Genomic DNA, 16,424 nt, shown 5'->3' with positions numbered 1-16,424 from the left:
TTTCTTATTTTTTTTTGTCGAAGTAAACTTGACATTTCAATGAGAATTTTGTTGCCTGGCAATTTAACGAAAAAAACTACGTTTCCGTAGGCGACTAATTTTTTCTGACAGTTTTTGAATTTAATTGCCGGACAATAAAACTCGAATAATAAATGTCAAGTTTACTTCGACCCAAAAAAAAGCTTGAGTGTAATTCGGTATTCTAAGACAATTTAATGATTACGTAAATCACTATGATGCAGACCTACTACAGGGTGAGCAACAATAACTGTTTCAGTTTGCAATAAATAGTTATTTTTATATTAAGTGCGTGAAGAGAGTGTTTTTTGTGCATGAAAAGGTCTTTTACGCCGAGACGAAGGTCGAGGCAGTATAAGCCTTTGAATGCACAAAAACATCTTCACGCACGAAATATAAACAATATTTTTTCTATAATTGATTCAAAAAATTGAAATTAAAAATTCAAATTTTTGAAGGAACTCTGAAGTTTCAATGCAGTGACCATGTTGCTAGGTAACTAATAAAATACAGTGCGTGAAGTGAAACACAGAAATAGTCGTGTGCGTGAAATCGCATTTCACACACTGTTTTGTATGGTTTCTATGGTTTCGATCTTACTAACAATGCAAAAAGAAATACACGTTAGAAAATGACCCACTTCAGGCACCGATAACTATTATCTATTCATTTTGATTGTGACCACTCCCTAGTAACTTTTCAGTTGCTAGGTTATTTATGGGGAATTTTAGATAACACTAAATCCAGTCGCAGTTGGCAACTCTCGGAGGCGCCATTTTGACAGAAACGTCACGCTCACAGAAGACAGAATGGAGCACGACTTGCGCAAACGTTTTTCGACGTACACTGTGCGCATATCTATAAAATTGAGTTTTGGTACAAAATTTTAGAATTCAAAAAGAAAATGCCACGTCGTCTTCTCAAAGTTGGGACCAAACGGTTAATATTGACTTGTTTCGAGACATTTATTGAAGCCAACGGGAAAACAACTCACAAAGACGAACATCACCAATAAAGTTAACTCTATTTGTGCTTTTTTGTTGTACATTTTGGCTAGTAAGTGTTGTAGTTTAATACCTTCTGCCTTTTCATCCCCTGTAAATCATTTTTTTGAACTTTCTGTCTGATAAGTTTTTATCTGAAAATACTTATTTGTATTAATCAATGCTAATTGATTAGTAATCCCCAGGCATTTTTCGCGTTTGTCTTACTGCCAAATGACCATTTCCTTCGTTCTTCATTAATATCGAGAATTGCATGAGGTGATTTCGAAGTTTTTACGTTAAATAATCTGTACCTGGATATAACCTCACTTTTCAACAGACGTGATCACAGAATCAGACAGACGTTTTTAGTTTCTCCTACTTCAAAGATTGATTTCCGTTATTCATATTGATAAATACATTAAAATCATAGCTTTACTACCGTGGTCAAGTTTTGACAATTCTGACATTTTCACATCATGTTACACCACACAAATATTTAGTGTAAAACGTATGCAGCACACAGCTAAACAGCGCCTACTATGTTTTTCGTTGTGGTCACAATCAAAGTGAATAGATATTATGCGTGAATTTCAATTTTTTGAATCAATAATAGAAAAAAATTTTTTTGTTCGACACTCGGAATTTGAGAATTTTCTCCTGTGTGAACGGATTTTCATAAATTTGACAACCTGTCAAAACGAAACGTTAAGCTAATTTTAAACATTTTCAGCGATTTGGAGCCTTTAAGAGGCTCGTCGAACAAAAAAACGTTGTATTCAACTCGTTTGTGTGTAAATTGAGCCTTTTTTGGCACGCGTGAGCCATTTTAAAACGCGAGTGAAACGAGTGAAACTCGTGGACCTTTAAAACTCTCGTTTCACTCGAGTTTCACTCGAACTGGCCCACTCATGCCAAAAAAAGCCCAATTTACACAAGAACGAGTTAAATACAACGGTTTTTTTTCGACGAGCCCCTTAAAGGCTCCAAATCGCTGAAAATGTTTAAAATTAGCTTGACGTTTCGTTTTGACAAGTTGTCAAATTTATCAAAATCCGTTCACACAGGAGAAAATTCTCAAATTCTGAGTGTCGAACAAAAAAACAAATTGTGTTTTTGGCTGTAATACGTGTCGAAAAAACGAACCGGAAGCATGTTTCTATTTATTTCCGCGTTGTGGTGCAAAAGCGAAATATGTTTTCATCGAAAATGTTTTCGGTTCTAATCTAAAGACCGGGTAGAGAGAAGGAAACATGGGGAAGTGCTTTATTAATGGGAAAATCTTCTTCTAATTATATGAGGGTCTGTGGCATAGACTTTAAAAAAGAAGACTACATTTGGAAGTTAAATATGTAGTATTTTAAGGTTATATTTTGAAATGATTTATATTGGGTGAGATTCAAGGCACTTGTTTGTAGACATAATCCAAAAATTTCGTACCTACCTTGCTTCCATCACTTTAGTAACACCACATAAAATTAACTTCGCACACAACACTTTTACGCCTTCCACGATACATCCGCTTTCTGCTGTGGCCCCTAATAAACTAAAGTTCTAAAGTGTTGTCGTTTTGTGTAACCTTAAAAAAAGCAATCAGAAAAACAGCAAATTACATAAAACCAAAAACTTGTTTTAAAAAACAATGCACATTGCACAGACATAAGCCTGATCGAGCAGGAGTATGACTTGGCAGCACTGGCGCCCCCAACGGTGGCCGAAATCGCCAATACTGTAAATTTATATTTTTTGAGCACGACGAAAAATGCACCACGAAAATGTTTCCGAGAAAAAGCCAATTTCCGCCAATGAGCAATGAGGGCGCCACAAAACGGGCACTTCACGCTTAAGTAATATTCAATACGCAATATAACAAACAACAATAACAACACTATGCAAAAACAACGAACAATAAGGAAAAAATTCACGCCGGTTATAATATTCAGCAGGTCGTGTTTCTGAGAATTTAATTTTTATTTTATCGCATATTTCATAATGGTGATTTCAATATAAAATCAAACACATGCCTGTATTTTAAACTGGGGCCAACAAAAACGCTCAACGTGAATAAAAATGTGTAATAATAAAAAAAATATGTAGCTGGATGCACGTAATAAATTAAATCGTTTTCATATTTGAGTATTTGTAAAAATCTTTATATTTCAATTCTTCCACAGTTCTGTCCGCCGCCTGTAATAAAAATATTTGCTTTGGTGGTAGATGAACGAGTATTATTCAACTTACGTTTCTAACGCTTTCAATGGAATCATACATCAGAGCTTCTAGCGTTTCTCTGACCGTTTCGTTCCACAGAATTTCCATTTTACTTACTGACAAATATTTGCCTAGAAATAACAGGAAGAAACAAGCTCTCTCCTTCAGTAATGGGCTGTTGTGCCTCAACAACTCTACAAAATTAATAGTTTTTCCGTCGTGTGCCTCATTTAAAATAATCCGATCGATCAATTCCAAATTCTCGGGAAAAACGCGCAAGACGTGAGTAAAGATCGCCAAGAGATCCATAATTATTTGCAGTCGGCTTTTGCCTAAAACATCTCGTTCACGCTGAGACACGAACACCTAACGCTACTCACAAATTAACAAAAAGAATTTAAGGATGGTAAAGATGTTAAGGACGGCGATCGAGTCGCACAACTGACTCAAAAACTCGTTATCCAAATGTACCAAGTGCGTGATCAACATGTAGATAGATTCCAGAGAGCGAAAATCTTCGTCTGTCAGGTCAGCGGCGTCTTTGTAGCGCTCTTGTATTGGTGAACCCGTCGGGGATGGGGACGAACTTGAGCCGTCGTCGCGTTTTATTCGCATTATCTGCTTAGACGAATAGACCAAATTAGGCACCAGCTTAACTTCGAGGTAAACTTTTTTCATTTGGTCTAGGGTTTTTTGTGAGACGGTTCGAAGGGCGAACGGTAAGGACAGCAGTTTGGCCACGTACATTAACACCTTGGGACTGGTGTTAGTGTTGCGCAAAGGCGACACGATTATGTTTGTGAGGTAGGGTTGCGTCAGTGAGGTCATTTCTCCACCAATCACTTCTTCCATCAGCTTCTGAAGGAAAACTATCCACTCTTCCGTTTCGATCGGGTGATTTTCTTCGATAAAATTCAATTTGTGTTGCTTTGATGAAGCTGAATCCTGGACGTCTTTCAACGATAATTTATTCATCTCTTCGTTTATGGACAAGTTGTTGTTTTTGGCATCCTGTGGGTCGCTTTTTCTTAATTTTTTCTCGTTGCTGAGTCCACCGTCGTCTTGCGGAATCGACTGTTTGTGCACGCTTGCTGCATCTTCTTCATCTCGATGACTCCTTGATCTGTTCAAGAAAAATCACAACCACATTCTTATCATTTCAAACAAAACAATACCAAGCAGTACCACAAAAGACTCAACAAGATTTTTTTCCCTTACATTTAGTGACAGCAAATTAAATTTGACAAAACTAACAACCTTCCTTGAACCTTGTTGCTCAAGTGATCCTTCCTTTGCTGTTCCTTGGCTTGCAAAGTGTTTTCAGACAGTGCCTTGGTCAGTGGCATGTTGGTTGAATCATCACATATTAAAATGTGACCCTTTACAAAACTGTGATTCAAAATTTGTTCCCAGTTGATTCTCTTTGCTGGATCTTTCTGCAGAAGCCCTTTCAAGAACGTGACGCAACTGTCAGATACAAAAGTAGGCCACTTGATTTGTTCATGACGGATCAAACGAATGAGATGTAAAATGGAAGCAGTGCAGAATGGGGGTGCCCCCACCAACAACTCATACATGATGCAGCCCAGAGACCACAGATCAGCTTTATAGTCATAAGGTTGTTCTTCAATTAATTCAGGAGCCATATACAGGGGAGTTCCTTTAATTGAGGTCAAAACATGAGTGCCTGTACTCATATTTCGAGCAAAACCAAAGTCACACAGTTTGGCATTATTTTTTGAATCTATTAAGATGTTTTGGGGTTTCAGATCTCTGCAACCTCACATTTAGAGCAATTTGACCAAAAGAATAACATTATACCTGTGTAGTATCCTGTGTGAGTGCAAATAGTTAAGAGCTGAGACCAAGTCCCAGATTATGGGACCTGCTCTTTCCTCTGACAAGTACCCTTCTTTACCCAGAATTGTATTCAACTCCTTGTGAGCAAACTCAGTCACCACAACAATCTAAATGAATTGAATTGCACAGATTGTTCATAAAAATAAACCAACTAACCTCACTAGATGTCTCAAATGAATCTAACATCTGTATAATATTTGGATGATTTAAGTGACGTTGAATTTCGCATTCTCGCCGTAATCCAATTATTTCCTTGTTCGATCTTCTACCCTTAAAATACACATTTTTTTTCTGACTACAACCAACCCCTTTTCTAAAATACCTTAGAGATAACCTTCAATGCAACAAAAGATCCATCCGAGACTATTTTGGCTTTATAGACTCGGCCGAAAGAACCTTCCCCCAAGAGTTTAATGACTTCGTACTTATCCATTTCATTTTTTAAATTCGTAAATGTTTGTTTACATTTATTAGGCTTTGACATGTTCTTGACGTTTGACGTTTTAGTTACCAGATGTTGGTTGATGTTGGTGATCTTGATCGAACTACAAATGACCGTTTACGATAAATTCGTTATTAAGAAAATTCAGATTATATAAATGCGAATGGAGATTAAAAAAATAAACATTTCTGAATCTATCTTAAGTAAATGTAAATTGTGTGGAACTTTGAAATAACCATTTCGGAAGAGACTTAGGGGAAGTTTTTGATGTTAGGATGGTAGTAAATTTAATGTGTGATCAAATTGGGTTAACGTTGTTGCGCGTCGAAAAATTATAATTTTGGTAATGAATGGATTGGAATTAATATAATGGCCACTAGAATTAGTTCCCAAGAAGTATTGGCTTATTTAAATCAGCTAGGTTATAATAATATAAACGCGCAACAGTTGAAAGAATTTGTGAAAGGTATTGTTAATTGAGTGGGGCTGTAGTGTAATTATTAAGCGATTGTATTTTTTCAGACTTGAAAAAGTTGATAAAGTACGAGGAAAGGAAAAAATCGGAAGAAAAAATTGAAACAAAGGGACCCTCTATTCCAGACAACAAGTTAGGTTATGTAGAAGAAGAGGAGCCAGCTGATGATATATTTTCTACTTTGCATTTACAAGGGACTTGTGCTTCAAAGGCTAAAGTTGTTTCAAAGAAAGAGAGTGTTATTTCAGTGCAAATAAAGAAAAGCAAGTCAGAACCTAGGTGTAAACATCATGATAATGAAAATGCAGTCTCTGCAGAAATTAGGGAATCTAAGACTGCTAGTGATAAGGAAAATGTAGTGTCTGTAGATTCTGTGAAATCTAAAGAAAATGTGAAAAAAAGTGTACAAGATGAACCATTGAAAGAAAATCAAAAAGATAATGTAAAATCTAGTGGAAGTAAAATTGTTGTTATGAAAAAGTCCAGTGATATTAGGCCTAAAAGTGCATGTTAGTATTGTTTATATTATTATTTATGATGATACTTGATAAAAATGTTGCAGTTATAAGGCCTTATATTGAAATGAAACATAAAAGTGATCCAGTAGCATTGTACCATCAATATCAAGCAAATTGGAAAAGGCAAAAAGTTCCAGGGGAAGCCAACAGAACTGGGTTGAGGTGGGCAATAAGAGAAAAAATGTTAAGTGGTCCAAGAGTAACTAGAACTTAAGTGATGAAGTGATGACAAATAAATAAAATTGTTTTTACGCAAGACAAAATATTTTTGTATGGCTGTTTGTGGGAATTGCTATAAAAAGAGTTAAATTGAATAATGAGTTTTTGTTGTTCCCTTGTTGAAAAAATGTAATGTTTGTTAGTTCAAGAGCTTGTCAGGTTGGTGACCATGACACTGATTTATTTGTTAATTTACTATCCAACTTTTATCCTATTCTATTTTAATAAAGTTGTTTTTCTACTTTGGTATCATAAGTGAGTCTTTGTGAAACTAAAAGTAGTATCACAAAGGAGGTTTTTGTGAAACTGTTTTTGAGTTTTTTTTATACGTATTACGTTGGTATTGCTGTAATAGCACGCTGGCATGCATCTCTAGCCACCAAGCCACCATAATTCATGTCACACAAAAGTCCCTAGATTATTTCCTAATTAGATTTTAGAGTTTTTATCAAATTACTGCGACGTGCGACCGAAATAGAAAAAATAGTACATCACACTCGTTTTATAAGGCGCACTGTGACACTCTTTCTGTTGGAGCACTCACTGCGTTCGTCGTGTCAAAATCAAGCGTTTTATAAAACTTATAATAATAGGTGCGTTTTACTGCTGGCTATCTTCTATCTTATGATAGGTTAAAAATGACATTTCGCACAAAACGATTTGTTGGTAACAGAAAAGACATTTGGGCGAAAAAATCAGTTTTTCTAGACGGTGGCCGAATAGTGGTTTATTTGACGAGTTCTTGTGTAAATTGGGTTTTTTTTGGTACTAGTGGACCAGTTTAAAACACACGAACGAGTTGAATACAACGGTTTTTTTTCTGTTCGACGAGCCCCTTAAAGGCTCCAAATCGCTTAAAATCTTTAAAATTTGCTTGACGTTTCGTTTTGACAAGTTGTGACATTTATCAAAATCCGTCCACACAGGAGAAAATTCCCAAATTCTGACAGTGTCGAACAAAAAAAAATGCATTGGATTTTTACCTGGTCAGGCTCGTCATCTTACGTGAATAACCCTGTATATTGAAATAAATCATGTTTTACAAATTTGGAAATTTTATTTTAAGTCTGCGGAAAAATGTAATTAATAATAAGTACTTACATTTCATTTTAGCTAATTGAAGATTGAAAGACCATTAAACTGTTTGCCAAAAGTAAATTGGCAAGATTTGCTAATTAAAAACAAATTGCTTCGTCGTAGAAATTAACAAAATCGCTTGCACATGTCACACAATTGGCAAAAATAAAGCAAAAGATTAATTGGCAGAAAATGAAGAAATGTAATGTTAATACGAAATACATAGCTTCAGTTAAAACAAAGCAAACAAGACAATTCTTAGACTTGGAAAATCAACAAAATGACATAAGTAGCATGCTTGCAAGAAAAAAAAACATTTTTTACGCTTGCGTAGACAGCAAATTAAATTATTCAATTTTACTTTCTTCGAATTTTTTTGTTTTGTTCAAAATCAGAAATTTAGGTTCACCTGCAAATTTATAATAAATGTGTAAATTCGAACTTCGTCCTCACAAATTTCAAGTCGTGGTGGCAAATGCAGAGGCAAGTAAAGCGATAGAAACATTAAAAAGTAAACGTAGTTGACCTAAAGCCTAAAGAACAATTGGTTGGACTTTTATCGTGTAGGGGGTTAGACTGGGCTGTCGTTCTGTTATCTTCTTGTTTTCTGCTGCAAAAAGTGCAAACTGCGAAAGCAGTTTTTATTCTCTGGTTCCCACGTGTTGGCGGTTGTCAAGGTAGTTTATTTTACATTTTACTAATGTCTGATAATGCATTTTAAAATAAGTGAATCTTTTCATTTATGTTTTTACCTTTATTTATTTAAATTCATCATAGCGAAGATGTGTTTATTAATTGGTTTAGTTTACATACTTTTTAGAGTGGGTTCAATTGATTCGTTTAATACCTAACTCTTGTAGGGCCTCTCGTAGAAACTGAATTAAAAACGTGGCATCAGTAACTTTTCTTTTCTCACAAGAATGTTCTTTTGTTTTTTGCAAAAATATTTTCCGCCCTCAATTTCGATATTTACACATATACAGGGTGATTCATATAGTTTCATAAATATTTTAATCAGTGGCAGATTCCGGTCTCAAAAGGCTCTTGACAATAAAATTTTGAGTCACATCAAAAATTGGCAAAAATTACCATATCGGTTTTTTCACTATTAGTAAATGCCATTCTTCGCTAAATTATTCCACTTACGTCCAATGTGTAACAAATGTCATGAATGTCATAATAGAAGCAAACAATTGTTGTTATAGGGAAAATATTGGTATTATAAAGTTCGCTTTAGTTTCATTTTGACAACAATGCTTGATAGTTTTTTTCAACGTAAAATATTTTCATTGGTGGTAGTACACTCTTCAACATTCTTTATCTTCGACAATTTTAACGTTAGAACCTAGACATTTTTGTAAGAGTGTCTAGGGGTTGGAATCTACCACCGATTTAAGTTTGTATAATACTATATGAATCACCCTATATGTATTCACAAAAGAGCAAATTTATCTTTCTTTACAGGCTTGTTGAAAATGGAGCATTACCCAAAAAGTAACCAAGAGTTAACACAGTCTGCATCAGAGGTAAGTGTGATCCTTTGAGCTGTAACTTATCGAGCAAATACAGTAAATTATTGTTTAACAATCTATGAGTAATTATTACCAATTAGCTTGTCCTGACCATGCTGATATTAGATTAAATCAAATCTGTTGCTTTTTTTTTACATAACTTATATTTTCTTTTATGTAGGTACTAATATTGCTGTTGTTTAATTTTCCTATTGTTTTGTTCAACAAAAATTATTTTCGATTTTTCTTCAACATGATAGGCACGAAATAGCTTACAAATATGATTTTACAGTCTTATAATTAGTGAAGAGTACATCAAAATTTTTTGCTGAAGTTAATATTGTTTCAGAATTAAATAACGCAATCTCTTTTTAAAAATTTAAAAATTCTGGATTTAGCGAACACATTGGTAGTTGAAATTCAAAAAGGTATATTATTATACTCATGTCATATCGTGAGGAAATTCCTTAACATTGACACAGAACATAAAACACAAAAAAGTCAAAATGTGGAGGCGAGACGCCGGTAATTATGTTGATAAGCACTGCACTATTACTTGATAGTATTATCCGTAATAGTGTATGTACTCCGGCAAAACTGCCGTGCCGCCGGGTGGCGGAGGGATATAATTAGCCAATGAGATCTAAACTCGAGTTACCTGAATTATATGATCGCACACCATTTGAATCTAGTTCAATATTGTTATTATTTGTGTTACAGGATAGATCGACTCAGGTACTTATTGACTCATTTCGACAAATGAAAGCGGGATTCCGTGCAGAGCTGAAAACAGATTTGTTAACAATGACACAGGAGGTTACAGACCAGGTCGCAAATCAGGTCGCAGACCAGATCGCAGATGAAGTCGCAGACAAGGTCGCAGATGAAGTCGCAGACAAGGTAGCAGATGAAGTCGCAGACAAGGTCGCAGACCAGATTACAGACCAGGTCTCAGAACAGATTGCACAGCGTGTCACAGACAACATCAAAGACGAGATAGTAGAGCAGATCACAGAACAGCTCACATCATATTTCACACCAAAGTTTGACGAACTAAAACGACTTCTTGAATCAGCTATGATGACACATCAAAGACAAAATTAAGTGAAAAATAAAATAGGTCGCCCTTTTGACGCAGTTGCGATGATTTATATTTCTTGATTTTCTTGAATTGTAGTTTGTACTGAAAAGCATTAAAAATGTCAACTCCTTGTATAATAAAATAAAATAAACAATCTAAATCTACACGTGACGATATTTTTCCTTATTAACATCTGTTTGTCTGTACTTCCGCTGTTTTTGATTCTTCTTCCCCGGTCGACACTCCATACATTGTCTAGTTCTTTTATCGCCAAATCATCAATAATAACCACATTGCTTTGAATGCTTTCTGGTCATAAATAAGTTATTTTTATTGAAATACAACTAGCACGAATTCTACGAAATTTTGAATTCGAATTATAAATACAGTAGTCGTCTCACTCAATCACACACTCTCTGGTCTGGAAAGTGAGTGATGGTAATAAAGAGATCTCTCGACATTACAGTTTGGCAAAACAAATATGATATACAGGGTGTATTTTTAAAATGTGCCGAAATTTTACCTACGAGGTTGTTTGACAAAGTAGAAGACTAAAAGCAATTAAAAAAAAATTGTAGCTCAAAAAATAAATGTCATTTTATTTTTTGACATGGAATGTTTTAAATATTTTTTCCGAGTTCTACATGAAGCCAGTAGCTCGTGATTAAAATATCTGCACAACTTTCAAAATCACCCTGTAAATCAAGAAAATATAAACTTCGCAGGTAAGCTCCGCCTATTGGTCCTTCTCGCCTGATTTTCATTCTACGTGAACCTGACTAAAGTCTTTTAAATGTTACGCCACTGGCTCTTACGTTTCTGTATTCAGCAATGACGACTAGACACGAAGCTCCATTCGGTGTGCGCCGAAATTTGTCAACTACGAATGTCCGAGCTGTACAAACCTAGTTTTTCATTTTTCAGATTTTTCATTTTGCAGAATTATGCAATTATACGCAATAAGGCACAGTTTTACTTTAATTTTTATTTCTGGGAATGCGATTCATAATAATCAAAGTTTTTACTGTCTTAACACATAAAACAACGGTACAAGAGACAACGCCACCAAAAAGCACAGCAACAAAAGTCACATCTAATAGAAAATATGCACTCCATGACATATCCACTGTTGGACTTCTTAAATGTTTGGCGCCCTTGTGCCTGATCACGTGTTCAATCCACCAAATAGTTTTATCCAATCCTGGTACAGGCTGATCTATTAGCACATCTCTCATTCGTCTTGCGTTTGTCCTATACCTACAAAATAATTTGAAAAGTGTTATTCCAACTCAGACTTAAGTTAAGTACGTTTCATTCGAAGCGACTTCGATTATCACTTCCTTCAACTCATTTTTGGTCATGATGGCGTGATCGATGCTTTGAGCAACACCCATCTTGACCATGTGCATCACGTTTATTGGCTGATCGAGGAAAAATGGCATTCCGACAATAGGTACGCCATGAATGATAGCTTCTTCGACTGACTGAAGACCACCTTGGGTAACAAACGCTTTAACATTTTTGTGACTCAAGACATCTTGTTGGGGCAACCATTTCCGCGCCATTACATTTCCAGATGGTTCTGGTAAATGATCAACATCCCATTTCCAAAGCACATTATATGGTAGTTCTGCCAAAGCCTCCGTTATAGTTTCTCTGAGGGAAAGGCTCAAATTACAAGTGTCTATATTCGATCCTAGACTGAAATAAACAACTCCTCGAGGACTGCCATCTAAAAAAGTCTGGAGGTCCTTTAAAAAGAAAATTAGCGATTGAAGAGTGTCATTTAGTGTAGCTCACGTGAGGCAAAGGTTTCGTGGGTCGAGTGTGAATCTGTTGCATTTCCACAATTGCGGGAACATTTGGACGCACTGGATGGACAACTGGATTGGCACTTGTAAGGATTAAGCTTACGTTTTTCAGAATGTTTCCAATATAAGGGCAGTCATTTCCAAAGTACTTCTTAGTTTTTTTGTCATATTGGGAGAAGGAATGGAAACTCATAAACATCCTCAAACAGACGTTATTAAACCAAGAGACGAATTTCTCGTACAGACCGATCTTCTTGTTTAATTGCATTCGCGGTTCGAGAACTACCTCTGGATGCGTGGGATTTCCAACAAAATCGTGTGAGTAGAAAGGCAGAGCTGAAGAGCTAACTCCAATTATTGGAACTTGGAAGCGACACCCGAAACTGTAAATTAAAGGATGAAGGTTTTCCACTATGACAAGATCAAAACTGATGGAAGCATTTTGAAAAATTGTCTGCGAGCGATTCAGGACTTCTTCGACGAGCTCCCCGTAGTACTTGGACCCATATAGAAGAGTATTGAACAGAAAGTTGTCTTTGGACAATTTTGTCGTTCGGTCGTGGTGCTTCGCCGTGATTTCACGAAGAGTTGGAAATTCAAATTCGGTGAGATTGCTTAGATTTGGGTTTTTCAGTGACTTAGGTGATAACGTTGTCACTTGGTGACCTCGAAGTGACAGGTGTGCACTAATCGACTGATGAACTGCGACATGACTCCTTGAAGGAACGGGAGAAATGTAGAGGATTCTTGCAGAACGTGAGGCAGATAGACAAGTCACTAAAAGAACAGCAAGCAAGAACATGGTGACTCTTGAACTAAATTTTATTTTAAACGCTTAATAACGGTTAAGTCATTTGTTATTCATAAGGGGTTTATCAGTACTAGACCTTACGTAGTAGTTTTCATAGAAGGTACCTGCGTAACAACTTGGGTAAATTTAAAAAACGACATTAAAAAACTATTTAAACTGTCGAGCATGAAAAAATGAGCCATTACATTTGCATGAATTCATGAAATTAAAATAACTCATGACATGACCAACAAAATGGTGGAACGCTTTTGGAACATGCAAATTATTCATTCATGACGGGAACCGTTAGCAACGAGTAAACATAGCTTACCGTCTTGGAAACAGACTTGAAGCGAATTTTTGCGAGCTTACCACAGGTAACGGTAAGGTTTTATGTGGTAACTCCCCCACTCCGCTATTTTCTTTCTGGTAACCCAAATCGCAAAAAGGTAATGGTAAGTTTAGATTGGTAAGACATGTCATTTCCGTGCTTTGCTTTTGACAAATTGTAAACATAACCTGATTAATCCCTACTCGTTTGCAGAATCAATGGATAATCTTGAATTGATAATGATTTGTGATAATTTCTTTTTTGATAATACATTTTTAATAATCCATCTTCTGCACGAAATGTCGAAAACAAAAATTATATACAGTGGCGGACAAAAAAAAGTAGGACAATGTTTTTTCGCTAATGTAAATTTGCTTGCCCTTTCTATGGTTACTATGAAAATATTTATTTATTTATTATAGTAACCCCGGTTTACTCAACTCAATTTTGGCTAAATTTCTTAATAAGACTTGTCCTACTTTTTTTTGTCCGCCACTGTATGCAGTTAAATTAAGAGAACATCACTACAAGATTCCAATAGAGGGAATTCCGTGGCTGGATCATTATAATGATATTACATTTTTTCGATTATTCAGAATGAATACTGCAACGTTTCAAAAGCTATTAAGTATAGTTGTCGAAAATGATCATCACCAGTTGCTGTACAAAGTCTACCGTGGAGGACACAGACCAGTTGAAACACAAAAAGCACTGCTAGTATTCTTGTGGTATATGGCCACACAAGATACATTACTTTCAATAGGTAAAACATTTCAAATTGTCCCAGCGACAATTCATCGCATTGTAAATAATTTGTTGTTTGTAATCGTTGGTTTAAAAAACAAATTCATTGTTTGGCCAAAGTCACAAGAAGAAGTGAATCACATTGCTGGTGGATTCACACATTATCCAAGTAGATGTTACAAGGCATGTTATATAGGTACTATTCAAAGAGTTTTAGATGTGTTAGGTGCTCTCGATGGCAGTCATATTAATATTAAAGTGGTTCCATGGACCCAACGTGACAGCTATGTTGATCGCTATATGTCGCATTCAATTAATGCAATGGTTATTTCAAACGTTGAGAAGATTTTACTGTATGCATTTATCGGCTTCCCAGGCGCAGCTCATGATTCACGGGTATTACATTAGACTAAATTGAAAAAGAAACACACATAGATAAATGCACTTTAGGTTTTCCGTAGTTCTTCATTTGTTCAAAACATCGAGCAATATGGACCTCAATTTTTTTTCCCAACAGAACATTATCACATAATTGGTGACAGAGCATTTCCCATCAGACCACGGTTAATGACTCCATATAAGCGAATTCATGCGTTAACACGAGTACAAAGAAATCATAATTATCATCTCAGTGCTGACCGTGTAGCAGTAGAAAATATTTTTTCTCCCTACCGGTTAGAAATGTAGGCTGTGGATACCTCATTTGAGGTGAGAAAATTCAACTTTCTCGCTAAGGTAAGAAAGTTAATCATGAAATGTTTATGGTAAAACTGTACCAAAATACAAATGTTAAAAGTGTCAAAAGTGAAATAAGTTATTGATAAATGAAAGCCAATTCAATGAAGTAAGTTGGTAGGTCAATCATATAATGTGGAAAATAAACAGATAAGCTAGGTAGGTAGATTACTTTACCCTGTTTATATCAAATTTTCGAACAAACCTCAAATCTTCAAATGCGATGACAAGTTAATTAAACAAATAACACAGCCTACTATTCAATTCTCAAAATTTTCGTTTTAATCACGAATATAACCATCTTTTTTGACTTTTTTCAACAAAGTTGTGCCGGTAGGGAAAAAATTGTATTCAAACCTTGTTAAGAAAGTGTCCTTGCAGACCTTAGGCACTTACAAACCTCGTCTACGACTAGGTTTATAATCTTTGCCTGCGGTCTGCAAGAAACCACTTTCTTACCTTGGTTTGAAATATACTATTGCACGAATCAAAGGGAGATTTCGCCGGCTTATCTATATATTAATACGTGAAGAAAAACCTTTGTACCCCTTTTTAAGCAAACTGTGCGCACGGAGGAGTGTGAAATTTGGCATGGTTAAAGGTTATATGGAGGAGAAGTGCAGAAAGATAAAAATTTATGTATAATATACAGGGTGTCGCCAAAACAAAGACGAGTCCATAGCTCCCTTATTTATAGGAGGATTTTAATTATCTGTACACCAAATTAAATGGTTGTGAATAAGCTACAAAATGGCGTACTAAATTCACGTAAAACCCAAAGTGCTTCAAGGTTAAACTGTCAAAATATTTTTTTCAAATACGGACACCTACTTTTTTTTAGTAATTCTGATAGAGATTTTTATTCTGAAAACAACAATGTATGACATGTGTAACCTCATATAAGAAAAATTTTTTAAAAAAATAACACTATCTTTTGAAACAAATGACGAGCACCAAGCGAGAGGCTATCAAAATTCATTACGTTACAATGTAATAAATTACCCAAATTAAGTTAATTGGAAAAACAAATGACAAATATGTAATAACATTTGGGATTGCACGTAGGTACAGTGCGTAGTTTAAGCAGCAACGATAGTAGCATTTTTTAACTTTTTTTTGTATTTTGAGTAGGTAAGTGTACACTTGTGATACACTGTTCTTTTTAGAATAAAAATCTCTATCAAAAGTGTTAAAAAATTATGTGTTCGCATTTGAAAAAAAATATTTTGACAGTTTAACCCTGAAGCCCTTGGACCTGTATGTGAATTTATTAGGGCCTTTAGTAGCCTATTTAGAGCCATTTAATTTGGTGTATAAATAATTAAAATCCTCCGATAAATAAAGGAGTTCTTTTTCGGGGACACCTGTGTGTTACAAATATCAAAACATTTATTGTTTACGTTTATACACTGTAAAAAATTAGCGGAGTAAATGCGGAGTGAATTTGGAGCGAATGCGGAGTGGATGATTTGTAATTGATTTAATCCCCTCGCAGTGAAATCCACTCCAAGAGGGAGTTTATTTAGATTATTCATAAAAACACTCTTCGGAGTGAAATACAAAATTCTTTGACTATCAGTGGTTTGCCACCACATAAGTTAGTATTGAAAGTTAATTG

General features: G+C 35.4%; 3 protein-coding genes and 1 long non-coding RNA gene across 4 annotated transcripts; 2 read left to right on the top strand and 2 right to left on the bottom strand.

The window, feature by feature from the left end:
* The first annotated feature begins 2 nt into the window (after window positions 1-2).
* On the top strand, window positions 3-10,559 carry LOC138131240 (uncharacterized). The gene is made up of 4 exons (XR_011159736.1): window positions 3-254; window positions 4,626-4,830; window positions 9,268-9,329; window positions 10,035-10,559. It is a non-coding gene; the product is annotated as an uncharacterized lncRNA (long non-coding RNA).
* On the bottom strand, window positions 3,062-5,556 carry fu (STKc_STK36 domain-containing protein fused). The gene is made up of 7 exons (XM_069048104.1): window positions 5,395-5,556; window positions 5,229-5,342; window positions 5,034-5,179; window positions 4,470-4,985; window positions 3,593-4,335; window positions 3,243-3,544; window positions 3,062-3,188 (listed from the first exon to the last, which is right to left on the bottom strand). The coding sequence occupies exons 1-7, from the start codon at window positions 5,554-5,556 to the stop codon at window positions 3,117-3,119; spliced, it is 2,055 nt and encodes a 684-aa protein (XP_068904205.1). The 3' UTR covers window positions 3,062-3,116.
* Window positions 5,779-6,824, top strand: Hyls1 (Hyls1 centriolar and ciliogenesis associated). Its single transcript, XM_069048138.1, has 3 exons — window positions 5,779-5,980; window positions 6,037-6,498; window positions 6,552-6,824. Exons 1-3 carry the CDS (start codon window positions 5,884-5,886, stop codon window positions 6,719-6,721), a joined length of 729 nt encoding a protein of 242 aa, XP_068904239.1. The 5' UTR covers window positions 5,779-5,883; the 3' UTR covers window positions 6,722-6,824.
* An 813-nt stretch (window positions 10,560-11,372) lies between the features above and the next one.
* LOC138130291 (UDP-glucosyltransferase 2-like) lies at window positions 11,373-15,930 on the bottom strand. The gene is made up of 3 exons (XM_069046725.1): window positions 12,196-15,930; window positions 11,704-12,146; window positions 11,373-11,652 (listed from the first exon to the last, which is right to left on the bottom strand). Exons 1-3 carry the CDS (start codon window positions 13,006-13,008, stop codon window positions 11,373-11,375), a joined length of 1,536 nt encoding a protein of 511 aa, XP_068902826.1. The 5' UTR covers window positions 13,009-15,930.
* Between the last annotated feature and the right edge of the window lie 494 nt (window positions 15,931-16,424).

This window comes from Tenebrio molitor, chromosome 5, assembly GCF_963966145.1.
Source record: "Tenebrio molitor chromosome 5, icTenMoli1.1, whole genome shotgun sequence".
Lineage (NCBI taxonomy): Eukaryota > Metazoa > Arthropoda > Insecta > Coleoptera > Tenebrionidae > Tenebrio > Tenebrio molitor.
The sequence above is the reverse complement of the archived record's forward strand: the minus strand, read 5'-3'. Positions and strand labels throughout refer to the sequence as shown.